General features: G+C 43.9%; 1 protein-coding gene across 2 annotated transcripts; it reads left to right on the top strand.

Annotated features, from left to right (window-relative positions):
• The first annotated feature begins 764 nt into the window (after positions 1-764).
• LOC144104426 (venom metalloproteinase antarease-like TserMP_B) lies at positions 765-21,644 on the top strand. 2 transcript variants are annotated; one of them, XM_077637413.1, is made up of 11 exons: positions 765-887; positions 2,893-2,964; positions 3,105-3,232; positions 4,728-4,799; positions 6,514-6,653; positions 8,981-9,021; positions 11,686-11,794; positions 14,192-14,359; positions 16,752-16,899; positions 18,275-18,376; positions 21,344-21,644. In XM_077637413.1, the coding sequence occupies exons 2-11, from the start codon at positions 2,916-2,918 to the stop codon at positions 21,431-21,433; spliced, it is 1,047 nt and encodes a 348-aa protein (XP_077493539.1). In that variant the 5' UTR covers positions 765-887; positions 2,893-2,915; the 3' UTR covers positions 21,434-21,644. The 2 variants fall into 2 exon arrangements, with proteins under 2 accessions (XP_077493539.1, XP_077493540.1); XM_077637414.1 differs by lacking the exon at positions 16,752-16,899 and having other exon boundaries at positions 21,344-21,525.
• The last annotated feature ends 335 nt before the right edge of the window (positions 21,645-21,979 follow it).

Raw genomic sequence — 21,979 nt, forward strand, 5'->3', positions numbered from 1 at the left:
CATCAATAGGTAATTACTAGAGTAATTATTTTAAATATAATTGATTAGAAAGCAGAAGAAAAAATAACCACCCCACAACCAGATGATGCCGCCGATGGGACCCCAACCCACGGCCTCCGCATTTTGCGTCCGGTGCTTATTGAGATTGAGTGAGATAGGCTTATTGAGGGATCGAGTGAAGAACGGTGATTGCCGAAAAAGATAATAGTAAGTACCAAAATTCATCAAGGGAATGATATTGCGTGCATTTACACTGATCTGTCACAAACACCAGAAGAGACGAAGAACTTTGTTTTCGGTTAGCTCAAATTTCTGCAACGTTTTCAAACCAAATGCTTTTAATTGTATCGCTCGCGTACTTGAGTCTAAGCATGCACGGTTTTAGTGAATAATGCGAACACATACATTCCTCTGTTGATCCCGTAACAACAATACACAAAATCAATCGAGGAGAAGTTTCCAGTTCAAAGCTCATGGTTAAGAATAAGTAGGAACTAAAGTAGGAAGTTCGCAAGAGAAATTGCGATTCCGGTCCTAAATGTCTAAAAAGTGTGCTACTATTTCGAGCGCCGTCGATTGTGGGGCGGCATTTTTGTTGTTCAATATTAACTTTGACCAGCAAAGTCTCGGCGAATGTAAACCACTGAGAATTGGAAACACACAATCGACTGGGTGCGCGTGAAAAAAAAACTGTTCAAGAGCGCAAGTGCTCTGTCTGTGCTTTCTCCTCTTTTCCTTTTTCCACTCCGATGATGCGATACAGGAAGGTGTAGTCGGACCGCGTCTCCGAATTCGACCCCTGCCAGCCGCTGAACGATCATCCGAAGGGACACGTGGCGCATCTTCTCTTCGAAGTTGAACGAAGCGGGACAGTTACCCAGCAGACAGTAAGTTTTCTGAAAAAAAGAATAGGATCCATGCGCCTCGCCACCATTGTTGACACTTTCAGGAGTTAGTAACTTTTGGGTATGCAGAGCCCCATGCACACAGCCACCATTTTCATCTTTTTTTGGGATGAAGCGACTTCTGGGAAAGTTAGGCAACCTGAAACTGACCGCCATTTTCAACCTTTTCAGGATGAAGTGCCTTTGGGGCAGATTAGACCGTACGCAACTAGCCACCATTTTCATCCTTTTGAGGAATAAGTGACATCTGGAGAACTTAGAGCCCATGCACCTGGCCGCCATTTTGATCATAATCGGAATGATGTGACCTCTGAGAAAGTTAAGCCTTAAGCATATGACCCCCATTGTCGTTCTTTTCAGAATGGAGGGCGGTTTTGGCAAGTTGAGGACCCATGCACCCTGTCACAACTGTCATTCTGTTAGGACTAAGTGACTTGTGGCAATTATAATAATAATAATAATAATAATTGGTATTGGGGGGAAAGGAAATGGCGCAGTATCTGTCTCATATATCGTTGGACACCTGAACCCGCGCCGTAAGGGAAGGGACAAGGGAGGGAGTGAAAGAAGAAAGGAAGAAGGAGGTGCCGTAGTGGAGGGCTCCGGAATAATTTCGACCACCTGGGGATTTTTAACGTGCACTGACATCGCACAGCACACGGGCGCCTTAGCGTTTTTCCTCCATAAAAACGCAGCCGCCGCGGTCAGGTTCGAACCCGGGAACTCCGGATCAGTAGTCGAGCGCCCTAACCACTGAGCCACCGCGGCGGGTGTGGCATTTATGCGAAATTTATATTTCGCACGTTCCTTAAAATGACAGCGCAATAAAGGAATGAGAGCAACTTTGAAAAATTCTCCTTGTAGCAGCCTCGAGAAAAGTTTGAGGGACAGCTTTAGAAGCTACTCTGCAAATCAGGAGGTGGCGGGCAAATTCGTAACCACGACCAGCCGAGTTTTAATAAAACTCCTGCCTGTGTAAAGTCGGGGCAGGGGAAACATGAATCTCGCGTCATTAGCAGGGTTTATCTAATAGGAGCTGTAAGAGTTGAATATCAAAGCCAGATCTATCATGTAATCCCCATGGTTCGCTGGCGAAGTTATCGAACGATCACGGCTTGCATGGTTGCCGTATACAAAAGCTGTTTTCAAGTCGTGTGGGAGCGAACGATTTTAAAAGTAATGTGAGTTCTCCGCTTTCTTTACTGAAACAGCACAGGTTAGTTATAGCGGTATCTCAAATATGGCACGGAAAGATCTGCCTTTAAGTTATGGTTCAAACCGCCATCTTATGAGAGACACTGATAGTTGCCAGCAGCGGGAATATTGTCGCTGTAATCGTCTTGGGAACGCTGCATCCTCGCCTCTCACGTATGAAGTTGTGAACGGTTTTGAATTTCCCCTGCAGAGCGACAACTTTGATACTGCTGCAAATTGGCCTGCTTACTAACTTCGTGTTTTGACGAACGTGCATTACAGATGCGGAATGCAGCCAACAGCCACGACACTAAAACATCTCCTGCAGATTAGTCTCATACACAGCATGCCTGTGCAGCTACTGCAAGGTGGAGCTGTCCTTGACACAGATACTTTAGTGTCAAAGCCTTAGCTGTTAGGCTTCTCAAAGTATTAGCCTCAAAGTCGCGTACAGTTGCACGCCCATTGTGCAGTGTTTTAGTTGTCACCACAATGACTGCGCCTTCCGCGGTAAGAACACTGCAGTAAAAAAAACCAAAAGTTCGCGTGAGGCTCAAGTTAGGTGCTCTCTTTCTCAGCAATAAAATCAATCGTATATGCAGCGCTTTTCACGATGTCTTCGCTTAGTTGCCAAGAGGCGAATAAAAGTAAATGAAAATTCCGGCGGTTACGGGGCTTTAAATATTACTTTTTTGATGCAGTGTTCAGTTAACTTTATATTAAGATGGGATGATGGAAGCGCGCCACAGACTAGAGATATAGTCAAGAGCGCTGTTTTCATCACTACTTGCAGGGCTTCAGTTAATTTCACGGGACATGAACCAGACAGAAGAACGCAGAATCCCAGGATTGGAGAATCCACAGCGTAAGTTTCCAATGTTGCACATTCTTGCCAGTGCGTTTGTAGAGATTTATAAAACAAATTTTATACTCATTAGAACTAAGGCGTTTTTTTTTCAATGCGGCTGTTTTTGAGAACTAAAGTGTTAACTTCGGCGATTTCAGCTGAAGCGAGAAGATATGGGGAGCCAATTATTCCTGAGATCACAATCTTCGCCGATGTACCATTTTCCAAATTCTTCAGCTACATCGAGCTTAAAGTGCAGCGTTATATCGCTGTAATGATAACATGCGTAAGTACCTTTCAGGACGGCATGCTTTTTTGATTTCCAGTATTTGACGTTCACCATCATAATGGTCATTCATCGCTTACTTCGTAGAACTTGAGAAGCTCTCTTTGCTGAGAATGAAAATATTTGGTGTGCAAATCTTATGAGGGACTACACACTGCTAAACTGACGATAGTCACCACACGACACCGCCATAACTTGACGCAACCTCTGAAGCTGGCTTAAAGGCTGAAAATTACGAACAACTGGCCGGTTGCAAGCGATAGTTACGATTTTTTCGAACGTAGAGGCATCACATGACGAAGGTTTGAGAATAATAATTTTGTAGCAGTTCTAGGGCTAGAAGCCAGGGGGATGAGTTGGGCCCTCTGCAGCCGGTGACTAGCTTTAGGACGCGGTAAATGTGGCAGAGTGTTATCTCGGTATTGTTCTTAATGAGAACATCACTAGTTGGCGGGCAGGGAAGATGGCAGACTTAAGAACACTGAGCAAGCTTAATTCCCCTGTAGTGTGGTCCCCAGCTTGTCGCTAACCAGTCCTGAAGATGCATGCATGCATACATACATACATACATACATACATACATACATACATACATACATACATACATACATACATACATACATACATACATAACATACATACATACATACATACATACATACATACATACATACATACATACATACATACATACATACATACATACATACATACATACATACATACATACATACATACATACATATGTATGTATGTATGTATGTATGTATGTATGTATGTATGTATGTATGTATGTATGTATGTATGTATGTATGTATGTATGTGTGTGTGTATGTATGTACGTACGTACGTATATATGCGTATATGCGTGTATATATGTATGTATGTATGTATGTATGTATGTATGTATGTATGTATGTATGTATGTATGTATGTATGTATGTATGTATGTATGTATGTATGTATGTATGTATGTATGTATGTATGTATGTATGTATGTATGTATGTATGTATGTAAGGGAACTTCCCCTCTGATCGAGACGAGCACCAGCCCTTACATCCTAGGCATGCAGTGCGACTGGGCATCACCTTGCTCGGTTCAGGGGTTGTTAGGCACACGCTCTTCAAAAAACAAGCGGCTTTCGAAAAGAAGCGTATTCCCAGTAGCTCTGCATCTTTGCAGCTTTGCAATATAAACTGAAAACAAAAGACGAATTTAATTCTGTTCATAAACTGTTTCGGCTCACTTTTACGATGCGAGTTCACTTTCAAAAGCACGTGGAAAGCGCTAAATCTGTGCGTGTAGTTACTTTACCGCGATGCACTTTGAGCTTTCCGTGAATAGTGTTTCATGATATCATTTTTAATGTCACATATCTTTTATCTCTTAACCTTTTTTAACGTCAGCTAGGCGGCGAAGCGAATATGCGCTGCTACGCATAGTGTCATATTTGGGGTGGCAGCCTCAGATAAATAATTTCTTTCTCTTTCATAGGTGAACATGAGGTTCAGCAGTATTAAAGATCCCTTTGTCTGGATAAGACCAACCTACATTGTTATGCTCACTGTAAGTGGCCTGTCAACTTCACTGACATATACTGTGATCGTCCGTAGTTACCATTCTTAGCGTGAAGTGAAAAATCCTCTACTTCTAAAATACAGATAAGTAATTACATTAAAATATGATGTTTATTTTCCCCAATTTTCATCGGATAGAGGAAAACCTTGATCTTTACGAAGCTTAATAGGGCTCCAGGCGCATCATTATCTATGTACATTGCTCAATAGTACACATGTGGGAAACAAACCTTAATTTGTTTTTTAAGTTCATTACAGAACAGTTAACCACGAGAAAAACTATCCAATGTTAAAATTTAGTGCAAGAACTACACAGTGAGAAAAAAAGTGGAAAACGCTGAGAAGAAAGTGTTGACCAAAAAAATTATAACGTTTATCGGCACGATATTGTGACGACAGCCACCAGCTGACAATCAGGACGATTTTAGATGAACACTAGTAAAGTTTTAATACCTTTTTTTTTTTGCTGCGACATGCTTTGGTTTCCCTGCGGCATGCGAAAAAGAGGAGTCAGAAATAGCTGCGCCCTTCTCCCTCGTTTATGTGTGCACATATTTATCGAATTAATGAGCCATGTGTGCTCCGAGCAGTCGCATAAGACCGCCTTCTCCAAGCCTCTTATGGGGCAGGTCTCCGTGCACCCCATTATCACGGAGGGCGTATTTTCTAGAGTTCCTCTGCAGTGTCTCCTGCAATTACCTGGAGATAAAAGTGATGCCGCAATCTATTCGTGTTTTTTGAAGAGAGCGTTAATTCACAAAGATAATGATAAGTGAACTTTGGATGAGGCTTGGCTAGTTTGCGGCTCAAAGCGTGGGTTTAAATTGAGGTTATTCTAGATTCATTTATTTATTTATAAATTTATCTATTTATTTGTTTATTTGTTTATTTATCTGCAAGTATTGCGGCCTCAAGGAGGCCAAGCAGGTCATCTTCAGCAAGCAAGCACCTTGAACAGTACTAATTAAAATTCAAGAATGCTATTCAATACAGACATAAAGAAGGTTAAAAAAATTTTTGCGGTTTGATTATTTGGCATAATGACGATACGCTGTGCTTTCAGTACAGGCGGAACAAAGACGATCAGATAATTTTTTCGGCATTTATCCTGCTTCATGCGGTTAACAGCTCTGTATCAGCTGTGTTTTTAAATTCACGAAGCCTTTATTGAGAGTCTCCCTTAAGTAACTGTCACGTTTCTGCAGTCTGATTGAAGCTTTCGGCAAAACTATCCCTTAATTCAATGTTAACTTCATACTTCCAGGCATTGCCGTGGTGAATGATCACTCACAGCGCCAGTATTTTTTTTGCCTGTTGGCATCAAAGCACCGTATAGACACGTGCAGACTACTGCACAGAGCTACACTCGGCTTTTTTTCTGATGCAGAGGCTCTGTTTCTTTTTTGCTGGCATGCAATCACCAAGATCAAATTTCGGAATTATTGCGAAAGAAAAACTGTTCGCATTAAATTATGCCGTGCACAAACAATGTAGCTGTGTTACTACTTGCTGTACACGTTTTGCTAGCGCCGCAGGTAAATATTGTCTTGGTACGCATGTCCCTTTCACTACTTTACTCTGGAAGAGGGCAAAATGCAGAACTTGAATTCTCTTTTTTAATGTTTTAAGTCACCAGCTGATATGTAATCAAAACGACTGTCAAAAAAAACGTGATTCTGACTTTCACTTTTCTGCTTGTACAGGCAGCTACAGAAACTTACATGGAACTTTCAGGGTACGAATATGTATATGACCACTTGACTTTGGAAAACATTCCGAAGAAGTTGAACCATGCTATTCGTCACTACTACAAAGAAACGGACTTGACTATGACCCTGACGGCGTAAGGAGCGGGCTTTGCTTTTATTTTGTAAAATTATGCGGGCTCTCTTGCACAGGCCAACAGGGTCACCACCGTGCCACCAGGCTTGCAGCAAACACAGACTGTCTGGATACCCTGTTATCCCCCCCCCCCCCCACCACACACACACACAGCCCCCATTGCAACTGCTCTTTTTTCTTTTCTTAAGAGGAGAATAAGTAGCAGCTTTAGCATGACATTGTGGGCGTCAAAGAAAACGAATGCTGGTCCAAGTTCGCTTCGGCGTTTACGGTAACATTCCAAGACAAGTCAGTTTTGCATTGGGACCACGCGGTGGCTCCTAATGTTACGCGTCCCGTAGCAGTGCAGAAAGCGGATTCAGAGATCATTCCGCAACAACAGCACCCAGAATTTCCGACAAAACTGCCGAGAAGTCGCGATATGCGTCAAGCCTGGAGCGCGCGGAACTATAGAACTAGCGAGAGGTCTCTTTTTTCCGATTGATTAGAATTCATCTGAAATCTGTTTCTTAGACTTGATATGGACGCGTTGGATTCAAAGCGGGTGAATTTGTAACATTAATAGATGCGGTGGGCGTCCACAAGCCAGCCTTGACCAGGCGTCTGGGTTCAGCTAAGCCTAGAGGTTGAGAGCCGGACCTATACTGATGCAAACGGAACTAGCGAGAAATCTGTCCTTTTTTTATTGATTAGAATGCATCTGGAAAGCACTGTTTCTCAGACTTGATACGGACGCGCTGGGTTAAGAGCGGGTGAATTTGTATCAGTAACAGATGCAATGAGCGTCCACAAGCCAGCCTTGACCAGGAGTCAGCACTCAGTTAAGTCTAGATGTTGAAAGTCGGGGCTTTACTGATGGAAACAGTTAGGCTGCGTGGGGTGGAGGGCGCTATTCCGCGGTTAATTCTGACCGCTCCCCTCTCCTACTCTAAGCCTGACCAGCCAATGCTTGCAATAGAGCAACGGGTGGAGTGGTTACAACAGACCCTTTGAAGCAGGCTTACGTCATCTATAGGGCGGCTTCAAGCTCATTTTGCGATTGTGAATGATGGAGTAATGGGCTTACATCTGTGTATAGTCAGGCTGAGGAAGACCGGTACTTAGCGAAAAGCTTATTTGGTGATGTTAACGCACAAGAGTATGCATGTCGCGCAGGGATGGGCACAGCGCACCCTACAGTTTCAGTTTGGGGCTGAATGCTCATAATGCCAAAAAAAAAAGTTTTTTCTTCCCTTATGCATTCCCAAAACATTTGCGCGCATCTGCGCACGCATGCGCTCGCACGCGCTCGCATGCGCGCGCACACACACACACACACACACACACACACACACACACACACACACACACACACACACACGCGCGCGCGCGCACACACACACACACACACACACACACACACACACACACACACACACACACACACACACACACACACACACGCACGCACGCACGCACGCACACGCACACACACGCACGCACGAACGCACGCACGCACACACACACACGCGCACACACACGCACACACACACGCGTGCACGCACGCACAATCAACACGCATACGTACATACACACACACAAACACCCACGCAAACACACATACAGAAACACACACAGGCCGCCGCGGTGGCTGAGTGGTTACGGCGCTCGGCTGCTGTCCCGAAAGACGCGGGTTTGATCCCAGCAGCGGCGGTCGAATTTCGATGGAGGCGAAATTCTAGAGGCCCGTGTACTGTGCGAAGTCAATGCACGTTAAAGGACCCCGGATGGTCGAAATTTCCGGAGACCTTCACTACGGCATCCCTCATAGGCTGAGTCGCTTTGGGACGTTAAACCCCCACAAACCAAACCAAAGAGAAACACACACGCACACACAAAAATACACACACGCACAAACGCACACATGACACACACAAACCGACACAAACACCCACACAAAAACACGTATGCACAAGCTAGCTAACCCTTCACATCATGTTCCTTTTGTCGCTTCGCTTGAAGAGAAACATGTTGCTCGGGGTGCCATGCGGTGAGACATTCGGCACTTATTGGTTATTGCGGCAGGATGTGTAGGCTAGAGGAATGGCCTCTGCCGTGGTACACGTAGTCTATCCGCAGGGACACTTCATATTGTGTATCTTTTAAGTACCTTGTGGTGAGAACGGATAGAGTCTTGCGCAGTGCAGTGGTCTTGTAACGCAATTACCTCGAATTTTTTTTTTATTTCTCGCGCGTAACTCGAGCTGAACAACTGTTACTTCATCTGCATAAATGTTTTCCGGCCATTTTGTTCTTATAATCTGCTCATGTTTTCATCTTATTCCGCAGCCGGGAGCTCATCGACAGCAGTGGTGGGACATTTGTAGCAGGTAACTTCTATTACTTTAATTCTCCTACGTACTTTTGGATTTATTATATTCAGTTTAATTTGCTTGATCTGGATTGCGCACGCTCAAATATATTTCCTTGGTTACATACCTACATAACTGCCCACTTACTTCCGACCACAGCCAAGCTTAAAAATTATTCTGACGTTCCAGTGTTAGTTGTAATAATAATAATAATAATTGGTTTTTGGGGAAATGAAATGGCGCAGTATCTGTCTCATATATCGTTGGACACCTGAACCGCGCCGTAAGGGAAGAGGGAAAGGAGGGAGTTAAAGAAGGAAGGAAGAAAGAGGTGCCGTAGTGGAGGGCTCCGGAATAATTTCGACCACCTGGGGATCTTTAACGTGCACTGGCATCCCACAGCACTCGGGCGCCTTAGCGTTCTGCCTCCATAAAAACGCAGCCACCAAAACACAACATGCAGATGTCGCTATTTCTCATTTTCGTATGATGAGCCCATAGTAATGCTAGAATCAGTGTCCTACATTCTCCTAAAGGAACTTGACAAGTGCTACAGCAATCCACCTGTAAACATGACAACGAAGAACCTTCGTACTATTAGGATCACATAGTTCCTTTTGTGAGGCTAGACTAGTCATTGCTACGGTGCCCTGATAGTCGTTCTAGTACAAACCTGTCCTTTCCACTTCGGTTTTGATCCGAAGACCGTGGTGAGGACGTTAACGTTTCGGTCGGCGAGTAGGCGCTCAAGACGCTAAGCGCGGATTATCATTTAATTAATGATAACCCCAAATATAAGTGCACAGTTACGATGTAATTCCCCAACAAAGGTTGCCCGCTATAGTGACGCAAGGATTGAAAATAAGACATTTAATTAACTATTGCAAATCTGAAAAGAATTAGCCGAGCTTGTGCTTCCAGCAAGGCTAGTTCTACAGAAACTAAATTTGGGAACGCAATGGCTCTTTTAGTACTTGCTCCTCGTTTCGGACCTAAACGTCACTTTACAAAAAAACAAATATCTCGAAAGGGTCCGTAATCTTTTCCCGCAAAGCAGGAGGGCAATGTTATCAAAACTACCTTTGATGCTTTAGCGAAGGACGGCTTAAAAAGAACCTGTGAACAGATTGAAGTTGGCCTATATTTGTAAGCTACGGCATATAGACTTCAAGAACACAACTCTCTCCCAAAACGGAGATTTTATAAGGTATAAAAGGCGAAAACACAACATACAGATGTCGCCATCATCGCCCGATTTCATAAGTGTTTTGCGTGCATTGACATCAAATATTTTGCACGCATCCCTGAGAGTACGTTACACCACCCGCTACATCAACACTACGGTAACCAGCCCTTATTGGTGTGGATGCCATGAGTTTGAATTTTTTGGCGGGAAAATTTTCTCAGCCATGTAACCAACTGTGAAATTATCCGAGAGGGGGTTTTCCGTTCCAAAGCGACTCAGGCTAGGAGGGACGCCGTAATGAAGGGCTTGGGAAGTTTCTACCACCTGGGGTTCTTTAATGTGCACTGACATAGCACAGAAGCACACCGGCATCTAGAATTTCTCCTCCTTCAAAATGCGACCGCCGCGGCCGGGATCGAACCCGTGTCTCTCATGTGAGCAGCCGAGCGCCATACCACTGAGCCACCATGGCGGATTTTGCCCAAGAATTAGTGACACTATGTAGCTGTCTGCAAACCATCGTTTCAGTTCGACATTGTGCAACGAAAAAAAGGAAACGCCAGACGTATATGTTCGATCCTAAAAAAAGGTCAGTGATTCAGGATAATGCTGTCATGCGTACCATGTTATTGCTGACGTCATATATGAAGAATAGATTATTTCAAGCTTATTGCTAAATAGCAGGGAAAGGAATTCGCGTCTCAGCTGTTCTCGGTGGGATTAAAAAGTAGGTATAAATTTTCTGCGACTAGTTTAGGGGAAAAGTCCAGCCTTGAGAATTTATTAAACATAAGCCTAGCTGTCTTTCTTTGTATTATTTGCTCAAATTGTTAAGAAAAAGAGTAATGATAAAAACGTGTCACAAAATCTCCCATAGATCTGGAAAGCACTTGAAGCAATTAACCGTTGAGACAGTATGATTCGGATATATCAATTATAGGAGGCTATGCTGTTGAGATCTCCGCGTATCATTCGCAAATACATAACGTTATATTCTTGGAATATCGATATGAGATTTGATTGCCGTGTTCAGTGCGTAAAGTATAACAATAAATCTGCCTATTTCACGCAGCAAGGAACAACAAAGTGCTAACAGGACTGGAGCACAGAGCAGAATAATGTAATTAAGTGTATAAGTCAGATGGCATACACAGAAACTCAGCAACAAGGATACAAGTGACGACAAAACTTAGTAATACAAATGAATATAGTATAACTGATGTACACAGAAGGACAGCAAAGTGAATACATCAAAATAGCAAAACCACGACGGAATGGCAAATAGCATAATAAGGAGAATTGATGTAACACTTGTAAAAACAATAAATGCTTACCTAACGGGCGTATAGGAAAAACCATGCAGCCTTAAAAACAGCTATAAGAGCAATATTAGTATTAATAAACTTAAAACCAACAAAGTATGGTGAGCATATTTCTAGCATCGGTATTTCTTCTGAAGTGTCTTAGTTCGTGAGCTTTTTGTACTTCTGCCCAAGGTTACGCCATGGTTGGAGAAGCATGCACCATACACAAAGTCGGCATCACTGAAGACAACCCGGGCACCTACTCAGGCATTGAGACCCTCGCTCACGAAATAGCGCACGTGTAAGTTTTTTTGCATTCTACTGCCACGGCCAATTAATTTTAGTTGGCCAGTGAATTAAATTTATCTCCTCCAAGCATATCTCCAACACACCGGAATACCGCAAATTTTTCTCTTTTTTGTGTGCTCTGACTTTAATTTCCGTTCATTGTTCAAAGTTTTTTTATAAGCGTTTCACTTGAACGACTTGCCTTGTGCTGCCAAATTGCCGTCAAATATGGTGGCAGTCGCCCTGTCAAGTTAATCTTCGAAGCCGCTTTTTCAAGACTGCTCCTTTCCATGTATACATGGAGAATACACTTTAATATAACTTATCATAGCCAAGAACTCATTCATGCAAACATTGAAAGTATTGCCATTGAATTGTTCTCGAAGATGAGCTCAAGAAAATAGAACTGCCTTATAATATCGAACTAAAATCAGTGTATATGCCATGGTTTGTATAAATAAGAGTATTAATGACGGAGCGAGCAAACATTTCTTGTTCTTGTTCGTACCTTTGATAACGAATGCACATTCACATCTTCATTTCCCCCGGCTTCTGTTTAAGCGCTTGTAAATGTGCGGTGTATGTGTCCATGCGTCATTTTTCTTTTCACTTGAGAAAACCAGCATGATTGAGAGCGCTTCAGCTAGATGACATGCAAGTCAGTACGAAGAGATAGGGTACTAACGTTTTTGTTATAACGACCAACTTTAAAGGCATCGAGTAGAGTCGTTATATAAATATACTTCAACTGACAACATGCTGCATGCGAAATAACCGCACACGAATAGAATCAAGCATAAACTTTTACTTTTTTGCAAAGATGTAGTAATCAAGCTGACTCTTGATCACATTCGAGCGAGGATTTGAATTTTGCTATCTTCAACACAGCTGATGAATGCAAACAATATTCCTACGCTCTACGGGGGGTTATGATTATGCTGTAATGATTTCTTATTTTTTACTTATGCATTACATTATCTCTTCTAAGGGAGTAATTGCTTATTAGTATAGACCCAAACGCAGCCATATGGCTACAAAAGAAAGCTATGAAGCTTTCGGAGAAACTTTGTCGTTGTATAAACATTCTTAGTTCGGGATTAAAAGCGCGACCACCGCCTGTCTGGGACCGTCGCCCTACCAACTAAGCGAACAAAAACGGATAGCAGACGATAGAGCGAGAGCGAATTAATCAATATTTATAAATTAGCAGAGTGCTAATACAAATTTGAGCTGAACTTCCCGATGTGGAAAGGGTTTGGGGACTAACACCGTTGCCGTTTCCATTTAAGTATGTGCATAGGAGGAGTTCCCGTAAAGTCACGAGCGCAATTTTGAGGTGTAGGGCGCAGCTTCAATAGTGCATGCCGAGGCTGATGCATACATACATACATACATACATACATACATACATACATACATACATACATACATACATACATACATACATACATACATACATACATACATACATACATACATACATACATACATACATACATACATACATACATACATGCACACATACATACATACATACATACATACATACATACATACATACATACATACATACATACATACATACATACATACATACATACATACATACATACATACATACATACATACATACATACATACATACATACATACATACATACATACATAAGATGGAGGCGAAATTCTAGAGGCCCGTGCACTGTGCGATGTCAGTGCACGTTAAAGAACCCCATGTGGTCGAAATTTCCGGAGCCCTTCACTACGGCGTCCCTCATAGCCTGAGTTGCTTTGGGACGTTAAACCCCCATAAACCATACATACATACATACATACATACATACATACATACATACATACATACATACATACATACATACATACATACATACATACATACATACATACATACATACATACATACATACATACGCGTCTCTCATAGCCTGAGTCGCCTTGAGACGTTAAACCCCAATAAACCAAACATACATACATACATACATACATACATACATACATACATACATACATACATACATACATACATACATACATACATACATACATACATATATACATACTTGCATGCATGCATGCATGCATGCATACATACATACATACATACATACATACATACATACATACATACATACATACATACATACATACATACATACATACATACATACATACATACATACATACATACATACATACATACATACATACATACATACATACGAAGAAAGCCAAATCACTGAAACAAAGGAGCACAGGGGAATGTTTCGATTTTTTTACTTGTTCCATTGATCAGTGCTAATTAAATGGTGCAAATGTATTATCGCTGAAAGATAATTCATTATAAAGCAGAAGATGTATATGTATGTGCACACATTCACAATTTGTTTTTCAGGCTTGGCGCCAAGCACGATGGCGATCCACCCATTTACCACATTCCCAACCATCCGGGAGCCTACTCGTGCCCTTCGTACGAGGGCTACATCATGAGCTACGTCTTCAAAGACGAGAAGCAGTTCCGGTTCTCGACCTGCACGCTCCACCAGATCGAGTTCATGGCACAGTGAGAACCCTCTATGACTAAGAACGATTGGTTGCGTTGCTCTGGTGGTGGTGGTAAACATTTATTATTTACAAGGAGGTGTTTGGGCCCAGGCCCTATGGCCCAAGTCCTCACAAATCTAGGTGGAGCTCCTATTCCGGAGCCCCAATGGCGTCTAGCGCAGCTCGCGCCCTGGCGACCAAAGTCCGTTGGGACTGCAGGTCATGGCAGCTGAGCAGCGCCGCCTCCCAGGCCTCCCTAGAAGGGTGGGAGATGAAGGATTTAGAAGGGTGGGGCAGCCGGAGTGACGTCAGGCAAAGAGGGGAAACATGCCATACAGAGGTAGTTACTATTGCGAAAACTAGCGGCAACAAGATGGAAAGAAAAATTGGCAGTGGCTTACCTCGGCTATGCCAGGATATACCTAGCGAGAGGTACGTTTCCCTGGCCAGGCGTGTTTTTCAGAAACTCGAATCGTGTGATCAGTCACGTGACGGGCCTTCACATCCTTTTCTCTTGGTTCCCGTTGACTGACAGCTTCCATAGGCTCCATCTCGGCGGCTATGTGCCGTCTATTACGTTCGGCAGTCTGGCATCTCCGTTTGGTAAGCCGTTCCTCTCTCTGTTCGGGCGTCTCCGCTGCTCTCTTCGCCTTCTGACTCATTCTCTCTTTGTTGAGTAGCCAGCTGCCAGACGACCACCTCAGGATCGGAAGAGTTAATCTTCTCTTGCTAAACCACCGTTTAGCAGCCGTTGGACTCTCCTTCTCTGCATGCATGTCAAACGTTGTGATACAGACGCCCATTACATTTCCGCCTTTATACGCAATGCTGCGCATGCGACGCGCGGTTCGGGTGTTACAGGCGTGCGGCGAGGCGGCGACGAAGAACGCGGCGCAGCTGTGAAGTCTCTCCGGTTACCATGGTATCGGCACATGCGCACAACTGCTAATCCGCGTGACGTCACGCTCGGCTCCGACGGCGGAGCGGGTTCGCGGCCGCGGTGACGGCGAAGCGCACGCCGCACCTCGCTCCTCTCCGGTTGCCATGGTAACGGCGCATGCGCACAACTGTCCTCTCCCATGCACCGCGAAATGCTCGACTGGTAGCCCAGTGTAGCTCTCGCTACAAAATGATATGTGTAACGTTAAGAGACCGGAAGCGGGCAGAGTTGGTGAGGGAACAAACGCGCGGTATTGACATTCTAGTAGAAATCAACAGGAAGAAATGGGCTTGGGCGGGGTATGTAATGCAAAAAGGCAAGGTAACCACTGGTCCTTAAGGGTAACGGAGTGGATTCAAAGTGAAGGCAAGCGTAGCAGGGGTGGCAGAAGGTTAGATGGGCGGATGAGATTAGGAAGTTTGCAAGTATAGGGTGGGCGCAGCTGGCAAAGGAGGGGGTTAATTGGAGAGACATAGGAGAGGCCTTTGCCCTGCAGTAGGCATAGTCAGGCTGATAATGACGATTATGATGATAATGATTATAACATTAGGCAGCCCGATTAGATTCTAAGCGAAAATTGCTGCTAACAATGCACCGTGCCTATTTTAAACATTTAGACGCAATGTTAGCAGTCGTGTACATAGTGAATGGGCAGCATTTTTTGAGGGCGTGCTGCACATAGCGGTGATTTATTTGTTTCAGACTGTTTAAAACTGGTCGGGCATCCTTAATATCGCAAATGGGGTGCATTTTAATGACAATTAGCGATCGCAGCAAATGATATGCTTAAAAGTCAGCTTGTCAGCACGCCCTCCGCCATTTACGTTAAGGCAGATTTTGATCCAAATAATATTTTTAATTTTTCGCAATTAGTACTACAATAATTCACAAAATCTGTCCGTCTGGTGTTGTGTCATACCATTTAGCGGACCGTAGAAAGGAGGTTTCCGGAGGATAAATAGAAGGATAGCGCTGTCGGAACACGGTGGGGGAAGGTGAATGGTCCGTGGAAAGGGTAGACAGACAAATGGAGAAGTAAGTGTTCAAAAGGACAGTCACCACCACCGCCAGCTGCGTTGTTTCAGCGATAGATACACGAGGCGTGAACACGCGTACGTGACATGCCACATGCTAACGCATATTATGCCGAAAGAACCGTGTAGATCGGGAGAGAATTTTTTTTTCGCATTTCTGTGGTCAACACGCTGATAGAGTCCCGATTGCATGGGCTATCCCCGCTAATATTCATAAACTTGAGCGTGAACTGAGAACTTTTGAGGAGCGGGAGGCTGAGGTCTCAGAGAGACCTCGCCCGTACCCCTAAAGTATAACGGGTAGTAAGTCCAAGTCTGATGACAGCTTGGCACTGACGTGCCACTGATGCCCTCACGTCACAGGTGTTCATCCGCATCTCTGCAACTAGGCCTAATTACTAAAGTCTGTCTTTTGCTTCTTTCTTCTTTTTTTCTAGTTACAAAGGCCGAGAATGCCTGCTCAAGATCAACGTGCGCAAGAAGATAGCGCATACGTTCAAACTTCCTTCGCAAATGATAACGCTGGATAATTATTGCAAGCGCGTCAATAAGAAAAAGGGACCGCTGGAGTACAGACCGTCATACGTGAGGCCTGCTTCCCACCTTTCTGGTTCTCATGCATATCTGTAGTGTTCGCGTGATCGGCTTCGTCTTAATCTTATAAATTCAGGCCAGCCAGCGGGCCCGACTAGTAATTCTGATTTGAAGTAATGTTGTTCTTAGCCGAAGGAGAAATCGAATTGGCCAGCATAGGAAAACGCAAGAATGTTTGCTTGGCTGGCTGACTACACTCTTCCGCCGAAGGAAGTAAAAGGGGCAGAAGGATTAAAACATTTGGGAGGTAACGTCGCTACCACAACCGTTAGTCTGTCAACGGCTAGCCGTAAAGGGATAATCACCCAGAATGACTCTCTTTGCGAACTAACTCCATGCCGCGGGAAGGCTTTCATTTTGCCCCCTTTGCCTGCTTTTGGCTCAAAGTGTTACGTTTGTCGCTGTATATCTTGCGCAAATTATTGGCCGCTAATTATTCCGAAATATTCACTGTGCAAGTCGCGAGAATTGAAGTCGAGAAGCAAAATCTAAAACAGCCGTGTGTGGTATAGAGAGGTTCTTAGTAGCCGTAGAGCGCGGTACATATACTTGTGCAAGTCGGACGATCCAGAGGTTCAGAGGATTGTTAACAATATGCGATGATTGTTAATTAAAACGTAGCTTAGGTTACGACCAAAAAATATTGCATTGCCCAAACTGCTACAGCGCCACATCCAACCTATCAGCTTCGTGGAAAAGGCAGACGACCAAGTGAAATAAATCACTTCCTGCTAATGGCTGCGGAGAATCTGCTTAGCTAATGGTCCTGTATGTAAGCTTCTTGTGAAGCCTGATTGAGCATAGGACGTAGCTAAGCCATTTTCAACAAATCCTTAAACTTTGGTTAAACCGATCGACGGTCTTCAATGTCTCTGCTGTAATAGCACGTGGTTGGGTAGGAGGCCCGTGTGAAGTAATTCCTTGCCAACGAATCATTTCGCTGTGCTTTAGCCAGCATACCTTAATTTATAGCTCACCATAATAAATTCTGAAAGTAGTTGCTGATACAGCTTCTATCGATTCACCGTTCCACGTTCCTTGTCAACCCTTATTCAGCGAATATAGCTGGTATTCACACTCAAACGAATTTATGATTTCTTCTACCCAAAAGCCGCCGCGGTGGCTGAGTGGTTATGGCGCTCGGCTGCTGGCCCGAAAGACGCGGGTTCGATCCCGGCCGCGGCGGTCGAATTTCGATGAAGGCGAAATTCTAGAGGCCCGTGTATTGTGCGATGTCAGTGCACGTTAAAGAACCCCAGGTGATCGAAATTTCCGGAGCCCTTCACTACGGCGTCCCTCATAGCCTCAGTCGCTTTGGGACGTTAAACCCTCATTAACCATAAACCCATCTTCTACCCAAAACCAGGATTCACCTAAATGCAAGGTTCACTGCCACGAGCGGAACAGCTTTTCCTACTGGATACACAACACACCCGACGGATTTCCTTGCAGTGGCAGAGCCAAAGGCGTACGTATGCTGTGTTGTTTTGTGCTTTGCTTCATTTGTTAAGTTTACGTCACTTGACCGGCCCGTATCCTGTATCAACAGGCATAAACTATGACTGCCACATGTCCTGAAAGATATTAACGGCAAATTTATGTTGAAATATATCGATCGAATTCATCGTCCCGGTGACAGAGGCTCTGACTTAATGGGAAAGTGAACCTTTTATAAGCAAGAAAAAGAGATGTAATCAATATAACCTCGCGCTGCCATGCCATTTTTCCTGATAAATTACGACGGCTTCGAATCACGAGCTACGTAACTCTTTCGGCGCCGCACTAACGTCGCGAGTTTCGAACGAGTAGCAGGAGGAAAAGTATATTACACCTACAACAAATTTCTCAGCAATAAATGCATGTTTTACTGTACATTGATTGTAAACTTAGCTCAAAGAACTTAATGTTAAGAACAAAAATTGGTGAAGTTATCCTCAGGATTTTTTTACCCATAAATTTCATTCACGCAGTGCCACATGGACGAATTTAATGCCATTCTATTAATTTTTGACAAGTAATACGGCCATTAAAAGAGCACTCGACTTCGTTCCCGCAAATTACGCAGAACCCCATGCCATTCTGTCCCGAGCACCCAATCAAGTAACAAATAATTTGTTGTTTGCGAGACGTTTCTAAATTTTCAGTGCAACGGGCTACATTGTATTCATCAGTAGGAGAGATTCTAGCCTGTGGTTTTAACGAGAGGTGAACGATGCATGGATAAGGAAGGCCGCAAATTCACACAGAAAGGGCGCTGGTTTGCGTCTAGTTTTCTTGCGACGTTACTGCGATCTGTATACCGTTCCAAGGAATTTCAAGAATTAAAAACCCAAACTCATTGCTTGAAACCAGTATCAAGTAACGCTCACAGCATGAGGCTGAAACTTAGCGGAAGGCATTCCAATACGCTGGGAAGAAAATCGTGTGCTTTGTTAGTCTTAAATTTTGCGTCTATCCCCCTTACAATTGAAACCGCTGTCAGGGAGTCAGATGTAACATGAACAGAGCATAACGAAACTTTTATAAATTTTGCGGCAACAGAATTAGAACTTTTTTGCTGGCAATAGTCTTAAGCAAACACACGCATTAAGTACAAGCTGGTTTTAACTGCCGTTGTAGGCGAACTCAGGAGAACATCGTACCGAAACCGCAACGAAGCCGACGTCGAAACCGGATTGAGTACTGAAGCAGAACCTAAAAAAAAACCTTTCCGAAACATTCTTAAATTTTTTTGCCTGAATGGCACCCATCAGGAAGAAATCTTGCCCCTCGCAGCACTCCACATGTTATTCGAACCAACGCTAGCGCAAATGGAGTTTTTTTGCTTCCCGTCGCCACAGACCACTCCGCCGTTGCCGCAGCATGTGCAGGGTCGGTCAGTATGAAAGGGAACAAACAAACGCGAGGCCACCATGAGCTCGCAACAATGGGCGACAACGGGCGCATGCACGGAAAGAGCAGCCGGCCGTGCTTATTGCGCATGTGCCCAGTTTCCGCCGATTGTTGCCGGCTCTCAGCGGCAGCGCTTCGCAGCACGGCGATTAAGCGCTAGGGTGTTAACTTTCATTCCGAATGACCATGTACTTGGCACATTGCACTCTTTAGCGAGAAAATTGTCGTAATCGTTATCTTTCCTCAGCTCGTTGTGTCCTCCTAGTCGTGGCCATGCATAAGGAACCGGTTGAGTTAAGAAGTCAAACTGCTGGCCTGTGTGTCTAACGCCAGCTTCATGTAGACGTTCATGACGGCGGCCAAGGCTGCTGAAAACGCCATAAAGCTAGGAGAGTAGCGGGCGAGTGTCATGGCGTGTCCAGAAGCGAAGTAAGCGAGGAAATCTGAGAAGGCTGGCCAGCATAAGAAGAAGAAATGGCGGAACGCCGTTGCACGCAAAGCAGCGAAAGCGGCGAAGGGAGAGCGTTGTTCAACTGCAAGTGATGCGACAGATCGCAGAGTATTCAGGGAGACAAACTCCAATCCAGCTAGCTCTAACAGAAGCTAACAGCTCTAACAGCTCGACTAGAAACAAATCATCCACTTCTCAACCTTTAAAGATAAATGAAAAGTTTCACTGTAAAACGCCACAAAAAACTTCAAGCTGTGCAACTCGTCTAGATATAAGAGGAATCCAAACATTTCTCTTACGCTCTGAGTTAAAAGCTGTGCTCGAAGCTCTACATGAACCTCGTGCATCTGCATGAAGCTTTAGAAGGAAAGCCTTGTTTTTAGCCCTCCAGCGGTTTACAAGGTCAATGACTAATTTAACTTATATGAATAAAAATCTTTCTGGTTAGTTTAATGAAAGGCCTACAACAATGCTCGACGTTAATTTATTCAATATGAAGCAACTCCTTAGCACTTAGCAAACACCACATAAGCACTTTGTAGCATTCGGAGCTTTTTACTCCCGTCGTACAATGCCTCTGTTATTGACTTAAAGGAAACGGGAAAAAAAAAACTATCTCAACTCAACCTATGAGCTATAACGTGTAAAAATGGAATAAATATGACTGAATAGTACTGGGGCAGAAGCAATGAGAACATTTCGGAGAAAAAGAAAATTACAAAAAGAATTTTTAGGCGCAAAATGAAGAGTTTAGGAGGGGCTATTGTTTTCCAGTGGACGTTACAGATGATGATGATGATGGTGGGTGCGATGAAAGCGGCGGCGGTTTTCAAATGCCTCCTTTCTACCCCCCCCCCCCCCTTTGTCTACGAGCGGAGATGTCAGTCAAGGTCAATGTGCTGGGAATGTCGCGCAGTTACAATGCCGCAGGCCGCCTTTGTAAACAATTGTAAACAATTTGGAAACAGTATATACATATGTAACGATGTCTTTCCAAAAACAGTTCGCATTCAGGCTAACGCAGTCTTTTTGTCTGCAGCATCTTCTGAAATCTAAACTTGCGCCTCTTTTTTGGCTTTCCTTTTTCTATAGGTCTGTATTATGGGCGTTTGCGCGCGACGGCCCGACATAAGATGGATGTACAAAAGTGCCTACGGGCGCGTGCCTGGTGGCGTCGTATGACCTCAGTACAAATGAGACGGATCCCACGCAAGATTCGTGTGTTCATCGACACTTAATGCGTGACGATCACTTTTTGTTTCTTATTTTGACACATTTCACTTCTTTTTTTCTGTTTCTTTATTGTTTGCATGCCACAAATAATAGAAAGCACGAGTCTTGAACATGTATGAGATGACCAACCGCAATTGCGCAATCCCAAGTCCCGCTCCCCAATAAATAAAAAAATAAAAAAGGTTCTTGCGTGTATTTTTTGCAAGTTTCAAGAACTCTCTTGAAAGGGAAACGCATCCCACAAAGATCGCTGCCGCCCACAGAAAATGAGGTTCATGATGGGAAATGCAAGAGGGATATGTCCAGGCTTCCAAGTCCAGGCTCCAGGCTACGCATGTCCAAGTTCCGCATAGTTTCGGAACATTGCAGAGCAGTCTGTTTAAATCTAGACATGTATTACCCATAAGTACAGGTTTAAAACGCACTTGATTTTTTATTAGTATTTTGTCGATGCACGTATGGTCTTTCAGAACTTTTTCTGTGACACGGTGCCCA

The sequence above is a fragment of the Amblyomma americanum genome, chromosome 9, assembly GCF_052857255.1.
Source record: "Amblyomma americanum isolate KBUSLIRL-KWMA chromosome 9, ASM5285725v1, whole genome shotgun sequence".
Lineage (NCBI taxonomy): Eukaryota > Metazoa > Arthropoda > Arachnida > Ixodida > Ixodidae > Amblyomma > Amblyomma americanum.

Coding starts and splice junctions, on each gene's coding strand:
- LOC144104426 (XM_077637413.1), top strand. CDS start 2,916: ATGAACCAGACAGAAGAACGCAGAATCCCAGGATTGGAGAATCCACAG. Junction 2,965..3,104: donor AGGATTGGAGAATCCACAGC/GTAAGTTTCCAA, acceptor CGGCGATTTCAG/CTGAAGCGAGAAGATATGGG. Junction 4,800..6,513: donor CCTACATTGTTATGCTCACT/GTAAGTGGCCTG, acceptor CTGCTTGTACAG/GCAGCTACAGAAACTTACAT.